This window comes from Chinchilla lanigera, unplaced genomic scaffold, assembly GCF_000276665.1.
Source record: "Chinchilla lanigera isolate Chin_1 unplaced genomic scaffold, ChiLan1.0 scaffold00021, whole genome shotgun sequence".
In the NCBI taxonomy this organism is placed as follows: domain Eukaryota; kingdom Metazoa; phylum Chordata; class Mammalia; order Rodentia; family Chinchillidae; genus Chinchilla; species Chinchilla lanigera.
The window spans coordinates 24572335-24589684 of NW_004955422.1; the positions used below are offsets into that span (position 1 = coordinate 24572335).

At 40.8% G+C, this 17350-nt stretch overlaps 1 protein-coding gene across 2 annotated transcripts in view; it reads left to right on the forward strand.

The window, feature by feature from the left end:
• Mroh8 (maestro heat-like repeat family member 8) overlaps positions 1–17350 on the forward strand; it is a 62910-nt gene that overhangs the window by 22345 nt on the left and 23215 nt on the right. For both annotated transcript variants that reach the window (XM_013514138.1, XM_013514139.1), the window contains exons 9-17: positions 832–967; positions 3188–3303; positions 5359–5511; positions 7610–7770; positions 10333–10468; positions 14131–14321; positions 15933–16070; positions 16346–16460; positions 16753–16893. In XM_013514138.1, coding sequence (XP_013369592.1) covers positions 832–967; positions 3188–3303; positions 5359–5511; positions 7610–7770; positions 10333–10468; positions 14131–14321; positions 15933–16070; positions 16346–16460; positions 16753–16893 — 1287 coding nt within the window. The remainder of the gene's footprint in view (positions 1–831; positions 968–3187; positions 3304–5358; positions 5512–7609; positions 7771–10332; positions 10469–14130; positions 14322–15932; positions 16071–16345; positions 16461–16752; positions 16894–17350) is intronic.

The following is a 17350-nucleotide window of genomic DNA, read 5'->3' on the forward strand; positions in this document are numbered from 1 at the left end:
ATGCTATATCTCACTTTTTTTTTTTTGGTTTTGGTTTTTCTCCGGTACCAGGAACCGAACTCATGACCTTGCGCTTGCCAGGCAGGTGCTTTTGCCGCTGAGCTAAATCCCCAGCCCTTGTATCTCACTTTGTATCCACCTGTTTTGCTTACAAGAGTAGCACATTTTCCAGAGCTGTAAATTCCTCACTTGGTTTCTAATGACTGCATTTGTGGAGTGGCTGTACCATAAGCCCCTTTACCATCATTGAATAATTATTTGCAAAGAGTGGTTTTTAAAAGCAATGCTAGAATGAACTTTTTTGTTTTGTTTTGTTTTGTTTTGTTTGAGACAGGGTCTCACTATGTACTTCAGGCTGGCCTTGAAGTCATATGTAACCTTGGCTGGCCTCGAACTCATAGTAATCTTCCTGCCTCAGCCTCCTGAGTGCTAGGATTACAGACATGCACCACCACACCCAGTTTGGAATGATGCATACAGCTGTTTCATCTTCAGATTCCTCACTTTGGATATGATTGCCCTATGTAATGTTGTCTGTTAGGTATATTGTATCTATGTATGTTAAATATTAGCTTTTCAGAGATCTAAAGGCCTGATGGGACTTTGTACTGCTCTTGAGTTCTTTTTTTTTTTTTTTTTTTTTTTTTTGGTACTAGAAATCAAACTCAGGACCTTATGCTTTCTAGGCAGGTGCTTGTGCCACTGATCTATATCCCTGGCCCCTGCTCTTGAGTTCAGGGTAGAAGTGTCCTTACTTGTGAGCAACTCAAATTTACGACACTAAATGCACCTATATTCTGATGGCATTTTTTCTTTTTCCTTTTTCCTTAGCTTCCACTGCAATTCCAAAGCCTTGGACATCTAGTAGCTCTGATGGCACTGCTATGTGGGGACCCACTCAGAGCGGTGGCTGAAGAGGCTGCAGAAGGCGCACACTACCTGCTGCATGTCGCCCTACGGCTAAAGTGTAAGGCACTGCTGAAGGCAGTGAGGCCATGAGTTAATTTTCTAATATAACGTAAGCTCTGGCTCTCCTTGCAGCCCCCATCTCTGTGTTTTAGAAGGACTTTTCACGGTAGCTCATAAAGAGAAATGTGCACATGCTGGGCATGGTAGGGCGTGCCTAGAATTTCAGTGCTCTGGGAAGCTGAGCCAGGAAGATCACAAATTCAAGTTCTGCCTGGGCAATTTCGTGAGATCCCATCTCAAAATACAGAAGGGCTAGGGAGAGTTCAATGTGAAGGCCTTGAGTTCAGTCCCTAGCACCCTTCACCCAAAAAGAAATCTCACCTAGTTGTAGGGTTCAGAAAAGTCCTTTCTGGGGGTACAGCTCAGAGGTAGAACATTTGATTGCAGAAAAACCCTTTTTGAAGGAATCAAGGATAAAGACAAATGAGCCATGTGACAGGTGAGCACATGAGGCTGAGGGGGCAGAATGAAAAGGGCACTCACAGGTATGAGCTTGAGGAGTTTGAAAAATAGGGAGCAAGCTGATAAGATCAAGGAACAAATCTGTGACTTCCCCAGCTAGAGGAGAGTTTAGAAGATACCCAGTCCTGCATCCCCAGTGTGTGAGTCTCATTTACTCCAGCCCCACCGAGTAAGTGCCTCTCCTGGGCTTGCTCATCCTACAGGTGAGGAAACTCCGAGCTTCCCAGCAGCAGTCCCATGTTTGGGCAGCTCTGAGTATGAGAAATGTGTACCAAGACACACAGCCAGGAATACCACTGGTTATTGATTCAACAAATATTGAGTAAGATCCCTTTGTACTACAGACGTACCAGTAGAAAGACTGACAAGATTGCGTCCCCAAGGAACTTAGTTTCCAGTTGGAGAGATAGTATCCTAGACCAAGGGCTCCAAGACTTTGAACAGAGAAGTTTCCAGGAATAAGAGGACACACCAACCATGAGAGAAAGCAAGGCATGTTCCTATAGATTACGGTCCATACTGTCTGCCACTCCTCACATACCTGGGAGACAGAGTTGTGGTGAAATGAGAAAGGTTTATTCAAAGCCAGCTCAAAAGATAGAAGAGTCTCTTGCTGTTTGCAGCCTCTCTCTTCCAGTGCTCAGGGTTGCGAAGGGCTTTTAGTGTGAGGAAGCTGAGAAGGGTCTTCTGTAGACTGTACCTTGGGCCATTCTCTGCTCCCCTCCTCCTGCATCAGAATGAATTAGGGTGAGAAACTGAACAGTAAGGTCCAGAATGTACAATAGATATTGTGAATTGGGAAGAAGTTGTTCAAAAGTAAAGACAAAGTGTGAAGGGGGAAAGGGGAAAAGAAGGAAGGGAAAAAGAAAAAAATATATTTATACACAAGATAATAAAGATAGTTATACAGCTAGTTTCTCTTAGTTCATTGAAAAAAAAACGTTTGTGCTAATATTGTTTGGGCAAGCGATCATGTCTATGTCTTGTACCCTGAGTGACTACTATAAAGACAACAATATGCAATGTGTTAATTATCATAGCTCTCCTAACCTGTTTTGAAACTCTGTTTTATTGTTATTTTTATGCTTTTCTTTTTCTCTTAAAAAAAAAAGAAGAAACATAACCTAACTCTAACCCTAACCCAAGCCCTAACCTCCTGGGGTTAGCATCTGCACACTGTTCAAACAGTTGCTTCTCTGCAAGCTTTTTTATATAAGCTCAAGAGGGGAGTGGGTGTTTGTAGAAGCTTCCCTTTAGAATGCCAAAGGGGTGGGTTGCTAAAGGACTGGGAAAAGAAAAAAAAAGGAGAGAGGCAGCTCTATTGAAAACATTTTTTTCCCCTAAAAGATAGGTTACAGCACTACCCAAGTGTTGGCAGGCTCCACAACCAGCAAAACTCTACCTGCCTAAAGACATCTGATAAAGGAATTATCACATTTTTGTCAGAATTTAAGCTTCACAGAGAGACTGTTTAAAATTTCTTCAACAATGGGGAAATGAGGAAGCATGTCTTATTTGTATTCACAGGTCACGCTACCCTTAAGGAAAGCTCTTTTTTCTGTCCATCAACCCTTTTTACATATTGTTTTACAAGAAGAGAGAAGCAAGCCAGCCATCACACTGAGCCACACCTTCTCTCCCAGCACTTTTAAATGAAATCTTCAAATCCATTATGACCTGGAGATCAACCAGACTTGTACAATCAAGAAGGAAGAAATAAGCCAGAAAGTAACACTAGTTCATACTTTCTTCTTAGATACCACTCAAGACAAAACAAACCAGAGCTTGAGAAGAGGGTTGAAAAAGTGCTGTGAAATTCTAGAGCTCCACGATATTAAGCAGTTTTACCATGATCCTTTCAAAATTGCCCAGGTAATCAGAATGGCTAAAAGTATAAAAACAGCTTGAAATGTTGGTGAGAGTGGGGGAGTAACCAGAAATCTCATTTGTTTGTTCATGAAAATGGAAAATGGAAAAAAGTAACTTTGGAGAAAGTTCTGGTGGTTTCTTAAAAATTAAACATAAAAGGGGATTTCCCAGGAATGTGCTCCCTGAACATTCAAGTTTGGAGACAAAATACCATGTTTATAACTCATACACACCTATCGCTTTAGTTTAGTCACTAGGGCAACCTACCAATGAGGACTATATCACTGTTTGGGGTCCTGGAACAAAAAAAATCACAGGAAAGCAGATTCTTAGCCACAAGGAACTAGGCCTTGTGAATCTCTTTGGTCCTTTGTGCCCTTGATGAAAGAATTCAGTCAAGACACATAGGCAACCCTGCAGAACTATAGGTAGAATTTATTGTAAAATAGATATAGAGAAATGTATGCCTTTAAGTGAGAAGGGAGGCAGTGCCAGCACAGGCAGCTGCCCCCAGTGGAAGTCTGGATATCTTTTTATGTACACGAGTTTCTCTGGGGGTTTAGGGGACTAAGGTAATAGGTTTGTCAGTATTTTTATTAGAAGTTATTTTGGAATTGCAAAATGTCTTTTCAGATGATCAGTGTTCCCTCAGGGGTCTTAATCATACAAGAAATTTTCAAAAAGATGAATTCTTAAATTAAAACAGGTCCAGCCCAAGGTGGGAGGGTTTTTAAAGAACATTTCCTTTCCTGACATCATTGGGCCATAGGCTATGATAACAAGGAATGATGTATGCCTTGTTCCAGAAACAGAGGCCCTGTGTCTGGGTTTGAGACTCAATACATGATTGTAAATTGAAGTTTCCACTTGTTTACTTAACTATAGCTGACATAGCATGGTACTTTGAACTCCCCAGTTTGTCCCTCAAGCCTTAACACTAAACACCTGTCCTCTTAATTTGGTGCCTAGGTCACTGGCCAAGAGGCCTATATCACTATATGGCTTTCTCTTCGGACTAGCTCTGCTGTCCCTGAGTGCCAGCTGCTTATAAATGTAAACCCATGTCACCAAAAGGAGCTGCAGGAAACAGTGGTTGAGCCATGAGCCATGTACTTTTAAATTACGTAGTTATTCTTCACTTAATAAATACTTACATATCCACTAGGTACCGTGCATGGAAGGGACTAGGAAAACCTACAGATCTTACTTCTGTAGGGTCAAAGGTACCGGTAATTTAATCTCTCAGCACAGTTTCAGTTTCCTCATCTGTAAAAGTAGAATAGCTCAGTTATTGCAAGGGTTAAATGAGATGTCATGTGCAAAATACTTAATGCCTGTCACAAAGTAAGCCCCCCCCAGACTGAACCTATTATAATCATGTGAACTACTTTATACACTCCCAAATGCAACAAGAAGCAGATACATTCTTTTAATATGATGTCTCTTCACAAGGCATTTTAGTTGTGCCACAGACACTGTCCCCCTTTTTTATTAGGACCTCTCCTTTAGTCCTACTTCTACAAGCTGTGACTCTTTCTAAAGGCCTCATCTTGAAAGCTTCTAAAAGTTAAAGAGCAAAAGGCTTTGCACAACTTTTAACAGTGTACATTGGGGTTGCTTCTAGTTTTCACCTTAGAGCAAGACTGGAGCAAGCAGCCTGTACATCTGTACACTTCTCTGATTGTTAACTTAAAATCTAGGGGCTGGGGATTTAGCTCAGCGGCAAAAGCGCCTGCCTGGCAAGCGCAAGGTCGTGAGTTCGGTTCCCGGTACCGGAAAAAAACAAAAAAAAAAATAAAAAAAATAAAATCTAGTTTTTGCCCAGCCTGGTAGTACATGACTGTAATCCCAGCACTCAAGAGGTTGAGGCAGGAGGCTCGCTGCAGGGCCAGCCTGGGCTAAACAGAGAGTTCCAGTCCAACGTGAACCACATAGTAAGACTCAAACTGTCTGTTTACCTCAAAACAAACAAGCAAACAAACAAAATCTAGTTTTTGTTCATGGTTCTTTCTATCGTAACATATTTCTTAGAAGTTCGCTTTTCCTAAATCATTTCAGGTCTTTGAAGTTTTCCTCAATTCAAATGAGCTCTGCCAGTTTATAATGACTACACTGAATGGCCTAAAAAATCTGAAACATACTTGCACCCAGGAATTAGCCGGAGAATTGCTGCTAATGTTGGTAAAAAAAGCGGAGTGCCGATTTGAGAAGGTACAAATTGGTGGCCACTGTCTAGGCTTGAAATACCAGCAACGCCAGGGCTATAGCTCCGTGGCACAAGCGCCTGCCTCACAAATGCAAGGTCCTGAGTTCGATTCCCAGAACCAAAAAAAGAAATAACAGTTTAGGGCTGGGGATCTAGCTCAGTGGCATAAGTGCCTGCCTGGCAAGCACAAGGTCCTGAGTCCAATTCCCAGTAAAAAAAAAAAAAAAAGAAAAAGAAAGAAAAAAGAATGAATGAAATACCAGCAAGAGCTCTTCACTCTTACTCCTGACCAGCTGAGAACAACTACTAACTGGAGACAGGGCCAGTGTCTTAGTCCCTTTGCTCAGAAACATTTATTTCTCCATTCAGTAAGCATTGATAAAAATGAAAAATAAGGGCTGGGATACAGTTCAGTAGTACAACACTTGCGTAGCATACATGAGGCACTGGTGCAAAGAAAATAGGAAGGAAGGAAGGAAGGATATTTAAATTTTTTAAAAATGCAATTTTGAAATGATGAGAGCCCATTTTTTGCCTTATCAAACTAGCAAAGCAGCTCAGCATGGTGGCACACTCCTGTAATCCTGGCAGTCTGGTAGGCTGAGATAGGATTGCAAGCTTGAGCCTAGTCTGGGCATCTTAGAGATTTAGCAAGACTGTCTCACAGGGACTTGGAGAAGTAGCTCAGTGGGAAGACCCTGGGTTCAATCCCTAGTACTGCAAAAAAAAAAGGTAAGAAAAGAAAAAAAGGAAAGCTATAAAAGGAACAGTATAATAAGAGCAGGGTAAGCTGGAAACTTGCATGATTTGGGTGCTTTCAGTGGCTAAAAAGGCCAACCATGAGAGATTTAACCAAAGGATTTACTACTGTATATAATTCATATTTATATTAATATGTACCCTTAATAACATAATTAAATATATTAAATTACATAATTAATATAAATATATAAGAAGTTTGGACATATATTTTTATATTTTCCGGAATGGGCTCAATAATTCAACAGTATCATGCAAGACTTAGCAGATTTTCTTTCTGCTCTTCCTATTCATGTGGTCATAAAGCAGTCCTAACAATTTCAGACCTTACAGGCAGAATAGACTACCCAGAAGGAAGAAGGATGTTAGCTTCCTTTTCATCCCTCTATTAAGGGGAGACCATCCTTCTCAAAAGCCCCCAGTAGAGCTGCCCTCCTGTCTCATTAGCCAGAGTTGAATCACCTGTCTGGGCTTCATCCGGTTTCTGGCAACGAGGAGTGATAACAGCCATTTTACAGGAGGGCATTGACAGCTGCCTCTCTTGGGAGCTGATAGCTCCTTGAGACCTGAAGCCATGCACCTACCGGAAGAGCAGTGCAAGCAAAGAAAGGGACCCAAACCCTGTGGGTCCTGCTTCCACTACTTGATCTCATAGTCATGTCTGAGAGGAAGGTAGATGGGGACTCCTCTGCCATAATCAGGCTCAGAGTGAAGGGGGAAAAAAAAGTTTTATTGCAACACTTTTCTTTGTATATTATAAAATCAATACGTAATTATTGAGGAAAAATTAGGGTAAAAATGTAATAGCACATCACTCAAAGACACACCTTTAACATATTTGATTTTACATCTTCCAAATTTATTTATTTATTTGTTTATTTATTTATTTATTGTGGTACTAGGGACTGAACCCAAGACCCTCTCAGTGAGCTATATCCCCAGCTCTTATTTTATTTTTTATTTTTAGATAGGATCTCGTTAAGTTACTGAGTTACCCAGGCTGGGCTTGAATTTACAGTCCTCCTGCCTCAGCCTCCCAGAATGCTGAGATTACAGGGATGCACCACCGTGCCAAGCTCCAAATCTATTTATGTACATATCCACACCTACAGATACATCTTAAGTAATTTTGTTGATAAACTTTTGGTGCTGGGGATTAAGCCCAGATCCTTGTACATGTTAAGCAAGCCACTGAGTGACACCTTTTTTTAAACAAACTTTTTCTAAGTAAAAATATTATTTAAAAATCACCCCCTGGGATTTTTCAGAAATGGCCACAATACCCTCAGAAATCATTAATGTCCCACAGGATTACGGTATTAGTAATTTCTTTTTTCTCCTCAGGTACCAGAAATTATGGGAGTTATCTGTGCCCAGCTACCCATAATCAGTCAGCCAGGAGTCCGCGAACAAATCATAAGTACTGTGAGTTTGTTTATCTCCAGACCCAAGTACACAGATATAGTGCTTAGCCATCTTCTGTGCCAACCAGTACCATATGACAGGTAACGGAACCTGTGAACCCTCTGGATTACATTGGGGCCCCTAACTTGAGTTTTGTGGAACAAGGTTGCCCTCAAAAATCTAATGAGAAAGGCTGAGGCAGGAGGATGGATCGCTGTGAGTTCAAGGCCAGCCTGGGCTTTATAGTGAGTTCAGGACCAACCTGGCCTACATAGCAAGACCCTGTCTCAAAAAACAAAACAAACTAAGGAGACTCAACCAAGCACGGTGGCACACACTATAATCCCAGCACTCTGGGTGGCTGAGGCAAGAGGATCATGAGTTCAAAGCCACAGAATATTGTGAGACCGTCTCAAAAAAGCCAAAAATAATTTAATGAGAGTCTTGTGGAGGAGATAAGATATAGATAGATGCCTATAATCAGAAAATAATATATGAACATAACGAAATAATACAATAAATACACTGTGAATAACATTCTGTAAGATAATTCAACTAGATTCTTCAAAAAAGTTATGTCATGAAATAAAAACGGTGGTGGGGGCACTGTTCCAGATAAAAATGTACTAAACCAACATAACCTAATGCAAGAGATGACCTTGATTGGATCATGGATCAAACATAAAAGCTATAAAAGAAAATTTGGAGAAAATTTAAATATGACCCCTCCACTCAATTATTAATATAACTTCCTTAGGTGTGAAATGATACTGTGGTTATACAGAAGGAAGTTCTTACTGGAAGAAGATAAGACACAGAAGTTATGCAGAGTAAAATGTCATATTGTAAAAACTCACTTGCAGAATGATTTTGCCACAAAATAAGTAAATGAATAAATTGGTACATTTATTAGCTCAATGGGAAGGCACCTTCCAAAACTCTAAAGATTATCCCAGACCTACTATATTAACTACAGTATATTAGTTCGAACTCTTTGTGGGGTTTTAGTTTTTTGTTCCTGTTTGTTTGCTTTTGGTGGTACTGAGGACTGAACCCAGGGCCTTCCCATTGAGCTACATCTCAAACTTGCAGTCCTCCTAGATCAGTCTCCCTTACATGCATGTACCACCACACATGGCTTGCAGCTCTTTAAAAAAAAAAAAAAACCTTTTTCTGAGACAAGGTCTTCCTATATTACCAAGTAATTCAGTCTGGGAACTTGTTATCCTCCTGCCTCAACCTCCCAGAGTGCTGGGATTATAGGCATACCACTGCCACACCCAACTCATAGTCTTTTTGAGAAATATTAATTTTCTTTAAGATCTTTTTTTTAAAGTCTCTTCTAAGAAGGATCAAAACTGTATTGCAGTGCTTGACCTTAGCCAGTATGAGGACCATAGACTGGATTGAATGGATATGTCCTTGAATGGCTTTTGTCAATCTGTCATTGTGCTAGGTCCTAAAGGAATCATGAAAGAGCTAGATAAAATCTTTCCTTCAGCATGAACAGGTAGACATAAATATTGAGAACTAACCATAGCATGTGTAAGATTGAGGCCCCTCTATAGAGAAAGTTTTCAAAAGTGTTATGGGAACTCTCATGAGAGATCTGGTGAACAAGCAGTTAAGGCTTCACAGAGGAGGTAACACTGGAGCTGGACCTTACAGGGTGCTGATGGGCAGAGGAGACTTTGGGGAAAGGGTCTTCTGATCAAAGGAAATGATCTAGGCAAAGGTAATAGGGTTTTCAACATCTGTGGTTTGTCTGGCAAAGATCATTAGTATGGGGTGGTGAGACCACAAAGTATGTGATAGGGAAGTCGTAGAACTAGAAAGTTAGGTTAGGACCAGTTTGTGAATGGCTTTGAGGCCCGTGTCCAGGCCATGGGGACTTGGCTCACTAAAACTTTAGTATCTACTGTTAAGATATCAGATTAATTGTGGATGTGCTATGTCTTGTTCTCTGTTACCAGACCAGGTGGACCAGACATGAATTCATCATGCTGCTGGTCTCATACTCAGGTCCTTAAACTGGTTCTCTTTTGCCCAGTGATCACAGAGACTTCATGTTGGCACAGTGGAGTCACAGCTCGTAAGGTGGTTAGGTTTTTAAGACTGCTGAAGGACAAAATTGAGCACACTCAAAGTGATCTTTTAAAATCTTTTAGATTGCCAATAAAGTTTCCTCTAATGGTCTTATTCCCTGTGGGGTGATATGTAGGTCTGAATATATCATGCAAGTAATAAGTACAATGTATAATAAAATGGCATACCACCAGAAGACTTTTCTAATATTAATAATTATACTGTTTAAATGTGTGTGTCTTTTTGCCGATAGGTATGTTTGGATTTATGTAAGTGTATTGCCAATCCCATCCCAATCTAGAGTATAAGCTCCACAAGGGCAGAGTTCTTTTCTTTGTTCACAAATATATTCCCAGAGACTAGAACAGGGCCTAGCACACAATAAGAATTCAATAAAGATCTACTCAATGAATGAAAAAAAAAAAAAAATCAGATTAGTTTGTCTCTAGTTTATCTCTGAAGAACTGAGCAGAGAAGAAAACCTCGTATAAATCAGATTCCAGATTCTAGGAAGGCTGTGGTCATGATAGGCCCAGGATAAGCCATTCTCCTGACCTTTCTGTCTCTGGGGTTTCTAGGAATCTAGCGGCGTTTTGGAGAACTCTGAACATAGACCTGCCCAGCACGACCTGGGTACTGTGGAGGCTGCTGAGGAAGCTCCAGAAATGCCACAGTGTGCCCTGCCAGGAGAAGATGGCCTATGTGGCTGTTGCTGTAAGCCATGAGTCCTGCCCCTCTAACTTCACTCACTATGCTCCCCTCCAAGGATGATTTCCCCCATCTGGAAAGTGTTATTTTCAGTCTCCATCAAAATTTGCTCTGACATTCATGTATAAGTCACTTACAAATCTATACACATATTCTCTGCCAAGGGATTGACATGAAAGCAGCTAGGAAGAGCTTAGGAAACTCTTAGGTGGCTTAATATGCTTAAATATCCTTGCATCTTAAAAAAAAAAAATTATCACCATAGTTGAAGAATAACACAAACCTGTGAAGAAAAGGTTTCATTTTTTTGTTTTGGTTTTGGGTTTTGGGGTTGTTTTTGGAGGGGAGGGCTTTTTTTGAAACAGGGTCTTGCTATGCAGTTCAGGCTGGCTTTGAGCTCACTTTTGTAGTCCAGGCTGGTCTCAAACTCTGCAGCAATCTTCCTACTGCAGCCTCCGAAGTGCTGGGATTATAGGCATGTGCCACCACACCCGGTGAAAAAGTTTTATTTGTTTGCAGTACTAGGGATTGAACCAGGGCCTCATACATGCTAGGTAAGCACTACCACTAAGCTGTATTTCTAGTCCTTTTTAAATTTTATTTTGAGATAGGATCTTGCTAATTTGTCCAGGCTAGCCTCAGATTTGGATCATTCCACCTCATCCTCCCAAGTAGCTGGAATTACAGGTGTATGCTACCATACCTGGCAAGAAAATTTTTAAGTAGGACTGCAGATGTAACTAGTGGGAGTGCCTGTATACCAGGCACAAGGCTCTAGTTTTGATCTCTAGTACTGCCGGGTAGATAAATATAAAATACAAAGCATACATCCTCTCGATTATGAGTTGGCAAACTTTTTCTATAAAAGATTAATTGTAAATATCTTAGTATTTGCAGACCACGTATTCTTTGGATATGTGTGTGTGTGTGTGTGTGTGTGTGTGTACTGGAAATTGAATCTAGATCTTTCTGCATGCTAAACCCTACAACTGTGCTACGCATCAGCCTTTTTGTTTTTGAGACAGGGTCTCACTATGTTCCCCAGGCTGCCCTCGAACTTGCAATCCTCTTTCTTCAGCCTCCCAAGTAGCTGGCATTACAGACATATGCAACTGTACCTAGCTTCACTGGATTTTTTAATTTCAAACAACTCTTTTTAAAAAATGTGCCAGGCGTGGTGATGCATGCCTGTAATCCCAGCACTTGGGAGGCTGAGGCAGGAGTATTGCTATGAGTTGAAGGCCAGCCTGAACTACATAGTGAGACCTTGCCCCCCACCAAAAAAAAGTAAAACCGGAAGCCAGTGATATCTGTCTGTACTCCCAGCTACACAGAAGGCTAATGCAGAAGGATTGCTTGAGCCCAGGAGTTTGAGACCTGTCAGACTGGATCTCATACATCACAACACCCTATTGCTACAAAGATTAAAAAAAAAAAAAAAAGTAAAACCATTTTAGCTCATGTCTGTACCATGTCCCTGAAAATGAACTTTTTAGATGCATTTATACATTACTTTTTCTGTATACTGTATATTTATTATACTTTTTTCATTTTTTCCTTTTAAAATAGAATTAACTTTTTAGAGTAGTTTTACATTCATAGCAAAATCGAGCAGCAAGTTAAAGTTTCCCCAAGCCCCTGGCTTCCACACATACACAGCTTCGTCTTCTGTCAGCTTTGTCTTCTATCAGTGTATACTTTATCCCTATAATACCATTTTAGTGCAGTTTTAAAAGATAGGACAGATAGAAGTATATATTCAATCATATTAATCTGTAAAATTGTATATATATTAATAGGTGCATACTACATATATTGCTTTTTTCAATTAACAATATGAAGTACTTTTCATATCAATATATAGGACTTTCTACTATCTTTTTATGAAGGTATAGTTGTTTTCTCTTTGTTTGTTTGTTTTTGTCTTTTAATTTTTTGAGACAGGATCTCACTTGATAGCCCAGGCTGACCTCGAACTTGTGATCCTCTTGCCTCAGCTTCCTGAGTGCTGGGATTACAGGTGTGTGCCACCATGCCTAGCTAGTCATTTATCTTTAATTACTTGTTTTTTTAAATATATCTTACACGACATAGAACATTTTTTGTTGTTTTGTTCTGGTTTTTTTACGATGGGGTCTCACTGTGTTGCTTGAGATAGCCTGTAGTTCTTAGGTTCAAGGGATCCTCTTGCTTCAGCTTCCTAAGTAGCTGAGACTACAGCTACCTGGATCAGGATCATTTTTAGTTATAACGTTTTCTGTTAAATGAGCATTTTAATAACTTTCAAACTTTGCCATTAAAACAATGCTGCAGCAACCTTAATTGTGCATATGTAAGTATTGTCATAAATATTCAATATTTCTTGGGATAAGGTCCACTGGAGAGGAAGTTCTGGGTCAAACAGTGGATGTATGCAAAGCTTTGATACATGTTCCCAGAATGTTGCCCTTCCTCCGTCATATCTGAGGGACACCTATTTCTCCTCACCCTCTTGGCACTGTTTTTTCATTATTGCCTTGCAATTAGGTGAAAAGTGTAAGTTTTAATTATAATTTTGTTTTTGGAAAGGTTGACAGTTTGCATGTTTTTTTTAATTTGCTATTTACATTGCTTTGTTTGTGACTCATCTGCTCATGGCCTGTACAATAGTGCTTCTCAAATTTAATATGCACACAAACCACAGTCACCTGGGGATCTTGCTGATGCGCAGATTCTGATGCAGAGGGTGTGGGGTCAGGGTGGGGATAGTTGGTGTTGAGACTATCCACTGGCTCTCAGGGAGTGCTATTCTGGGTTGCTCATACTCTGACCAAACCTTTATGTTTTTCTTACTGAGATTTAAAAGCATTGTATTAAGAATAATACATTGTTGTAAACATTTTGTGGATTATTTGTTATCTAACTTTATGATAAATCTTGCCCTGGTTTTCTATTTGTATTTAGTCAAATATGTTAATAGTTTTCTTTATCAAGCCGGGTGTGGTGGCACATGTCTATAATCCCAGCACTCTGGAACCTGAGGCAAGAGGATCCTGTGAGTTCAAGGCCAACCTACTGGGCTACATAGTTTAGGGCCACCCTGCACTACATAGCAAGACCCTGTCTCAATAAATAAATAAATAAATAAATAGTTTTACGACTTTGGATTTCAAGTCTCCTTTTGGTAACTTTTTTTTTTTTTTGGTACTGGGAATTGAACTCACTTTTTTTGTTTGTTTGTTTGTTTTTGGTTTTTTTGGTACCAGGAATCGAACTCACAACCTCGCTCTTGCCAGGCAGGTGCTGTGCCACTGAGCTAAATCCCCAGCCCCTTGAACTCACTTTTGACCTCACGCTTGCCAGGCAGGCACTATGCCGTTGAGCTATATCCCCGGCTTGGTAACCTTTTTGTGACGGGGAGGGAGATACTAGGGATTGTACCCAACAGTGCTCTACTTCAGACCCATTCCCCAAGACTGGTGACTTTAATGACCACTTTACTCCTATTCCTTTTCCCCTTCACTTCCATGTCCCTGTGATATAATTGCCACTGTTCTGCCTATGGGGTAGTAGAACCAAAAAACATGTTCTGGCACTAAAAGAAGCTATGCAAAAGAATTAGAAATGTAATAGTTTAGAGATTTAGGGTTACAGGAACTCAGATCTGCTCTGTGCCTTTTCTACTGCAGGCAACAGATGCCCTTTATGAGGTGTTTGTGGGAAACAGGCTGCGAGCAGCTACATTCCGACTCTTCCCTCAGCTTCTCATGACACTGCTCATCCAGATTCACCACAGCATTGGCCTAACCATGTCTGACGTCGCCATCCCAAGTGGCCTGTATACAGAGCAGAAAATGTCGACAGCGGTCACACCTTTGTGGTACTTCCCATTGCAGTTTCAGGACCTTAACACTTATGAAGCACTGGGCACCGATGATACCTGAGAGCGGTCCTAACTGTGAGGGGGCAGACAGTCCATAGCCCTCATGAGACATGGAGATACAATGCCAGGAATTGTTCTGGGCTTTCATTGGTAGTCTTTAATATTTGCCTGTGTGAGTTCAGAGGCCTTGCAAGATAATGTGTGATATCACACCAGCCCTTCTTGATAAAACAAGTAGAGACAGAGACAAACAAAATGGCTTAAACTCACCTCCAAAACTGTACCAATCCTCATTTCTGGTTTAATGCATGGAAAAATGCTTTTAGTTCCCCATGAGGGTCTCAACAGAAATTTCTTAGTGTGGCTTTGGAACATGGATTTCTTTCAGAGGAAGGGCTATACTGTGGAATATTTAAGAACACCCAACTAAGAGTGGCAGGTAGACCAAGTTCTAGTTCTCATTCACCCACTTAACTGTATTTGTTAAATTTATAGTTCTGTGCCTCAGTTTCCTTATCTGTTAATGAGATCAGGCAAGATGATCTCTAAGGACTGTTCCAGCTTTAAAATTCTTGGATGCCATGTCCATGATACCAACTGAACAAGTAGTTTTTTTTTTTTTCTTTTCTTTTCTTTTTTTTTTTTTTTGAGACAGGGTCTTGCTATGTAGTGCAGGCTGGTCTTGAATTTGCAGCAATCCTCCTGCCTCAGTTTCCCAAGTGCTGGGATTACAGGTGTACGTCACTACACCCAGTTTGAACTGCTTTTTAAAAGCACTGAGGTTGTGGGGCACAATGGCGCACACCTGTAATCCCAGCACCTGGGGAGGCAGAGGCAGGAGGATCGATGCAAGTTCAAGGCCAGCCTGAACTACATAGTAAGTTCAAGACCAAGCTGAACTACAAAGTGAAACCCTGACTCAAGAAAAGAAAAGAAAAAAGAAAAAGAAATGTGATGCCCAGTAACATCATTCTCTATTCTCCCCATTTCCTTCAAAGCCCTATAAAAGCAGTAAGGTTAAGTTTCTATGGGGTATACATTGTTTCAAAATGAAGATTTTTTTTTAAACTTTTTTTAAAAAGAAGCAAAATTGGACATTGTGGGACATGCCTGTAATCTCAGCACTCTGGGACACTGAGGCATGAGGATTAAAAGTTTGAGCCCAGCCTGGGCAACTTACCAACTCAGTGAAACTCTGCCTCAAAAATAAGAGAAATAAAAGGGCTGAGGATATAGCTCAGTGTGAAGGCCCTGAGTTCAATGCCCAACACCACACACACGCGCACACACACACACACACACACACACACACACACCCCTACAAACACAGCATTGAAAATCTCTTTAGTGTCCTAGATCATTTGTTTCACCATAGAGTTCCTTCCAAACTCCTGGGAAAATAAAACCTAGTTAGACTTCTTTATGCTGAGAATTTCTGTGAAGCCCCTTTCAGGTTGTTAGAGCACTAAGACTCTTGGGAAACCTAGGGAAGGGAGAATCACAGTCTGCAGCTACCAATGTGTGGTCCTTCCCAGCAAGACCAGAGTGACTGTGCTTACAAGTTAGTGAGATCTCTTCCAGTCACTAACCTATTTGTGTTTGATTTAGTTTGGCCACACAGGCCACAAAGACTCTACTTCTCAGAGCACTATGCAGGCAGGAATTTGACATAATGGAAAAGAATAAAGGATGGACTCTGCTGGAAGAAGAAGATTGCCATCTCCAGGGAGTATTTCTCCTTGCCAAGTAAGGCTCCCCTGTCATATTATACCCCCCTGCCCTACGTCAGTATTGTACTAGGTATCTTTTCCCCCTTTTAGTTGTCAAAACTGAGGTTGGCTCACCTTCTCATAAGACGCTGGGCAACACCATACCACCAGGCAACCTTTCCCGAGGTCCTGGCTCTCCCATATCCTCCTGTACACTGGACGGTGGACAAAATTTCAGGGAGTCCCCAGTCTGAGAAAATGCCCCCTGCGGGGAAGCATGCCTGAGAGTCATTCTTTCATTCTGTTTTGCAGTGCATTGCTAGAAAGAGATCACTTCCTTGCGTGCAGGATCTTGTATTTGTTAGTCCCACTTCTTAATCGAGGGAATGATAAACATAAGCTCACATCTGCCGGCTTTTTTGTGGAGGTAAGATTCTTTATGTAGATGCTGGATGCAGGGTGCTATAAAGCAGCACCAACCTTCCTAGGTCATATCCAACTTGGGCATGTGAAAGAAATATTTTTCAGATTCAAGAACATTACATTTCTTCTTTCTATATATTAATTATTCCGTGTTTAAGCGTCACTCTATAGTGTGTATACAATATCATAGAGATTTCAAAGGAAAATAAATGTTTTAGAGTTGGTAGGAAGGACACTTCTCTCTTGAGAAAATGGCTTAGAGATCATTTCTTCTGTTGGTTTCTGGGTTCTTTCAGCTCCTTCAGAGTCCAGTGGCTAGGAGACTGCCCAGCATATATTCCATAGCCCGCTTGAAAGACTGGCTGCACCATGGAAATGATCTCTTCAGGATTCTTGCCCTGAGGGGGCTCCGCAATCTTGTCAGACACTGGGAGATGGTAAGAGGCTCCAGACCACTGATTCTAAAAATCACCAGTGCCATACCAGATGACATTACTGAGGGCCAGTGACATGGTGGTAAAAGAATTTACCAAGATCAAAATAAGCAGATGAGTTTATTTAGATCAAAGCACATTGTCAAGGAGGACAGTGGGAAAGTTTCTAAGAGAGGAGTTGCACCATCAGGGTAAGAGATTGGGGTTTTTATAAGAGATTAAAGACATGGGAAAGGGTTTGAGTTAGCAAATGTAGCTATCTCAGAAATGCATTTTTCTTTTTTTTTTTTTTTTTTTTTTTGTTTTTTTTTTTTTTCCAGTACCGGGAATCGAACTCACGACCTTGCGCTTGCCAGGTAGGCACTGTGCCGCTGAGCTAAACCCCCAGCATGTTGGGTGTTTTTCAAGAAAGTGACTGGTTCAGCAGAAAAGCAGCTAGAGACATTATGTAACTGAATGA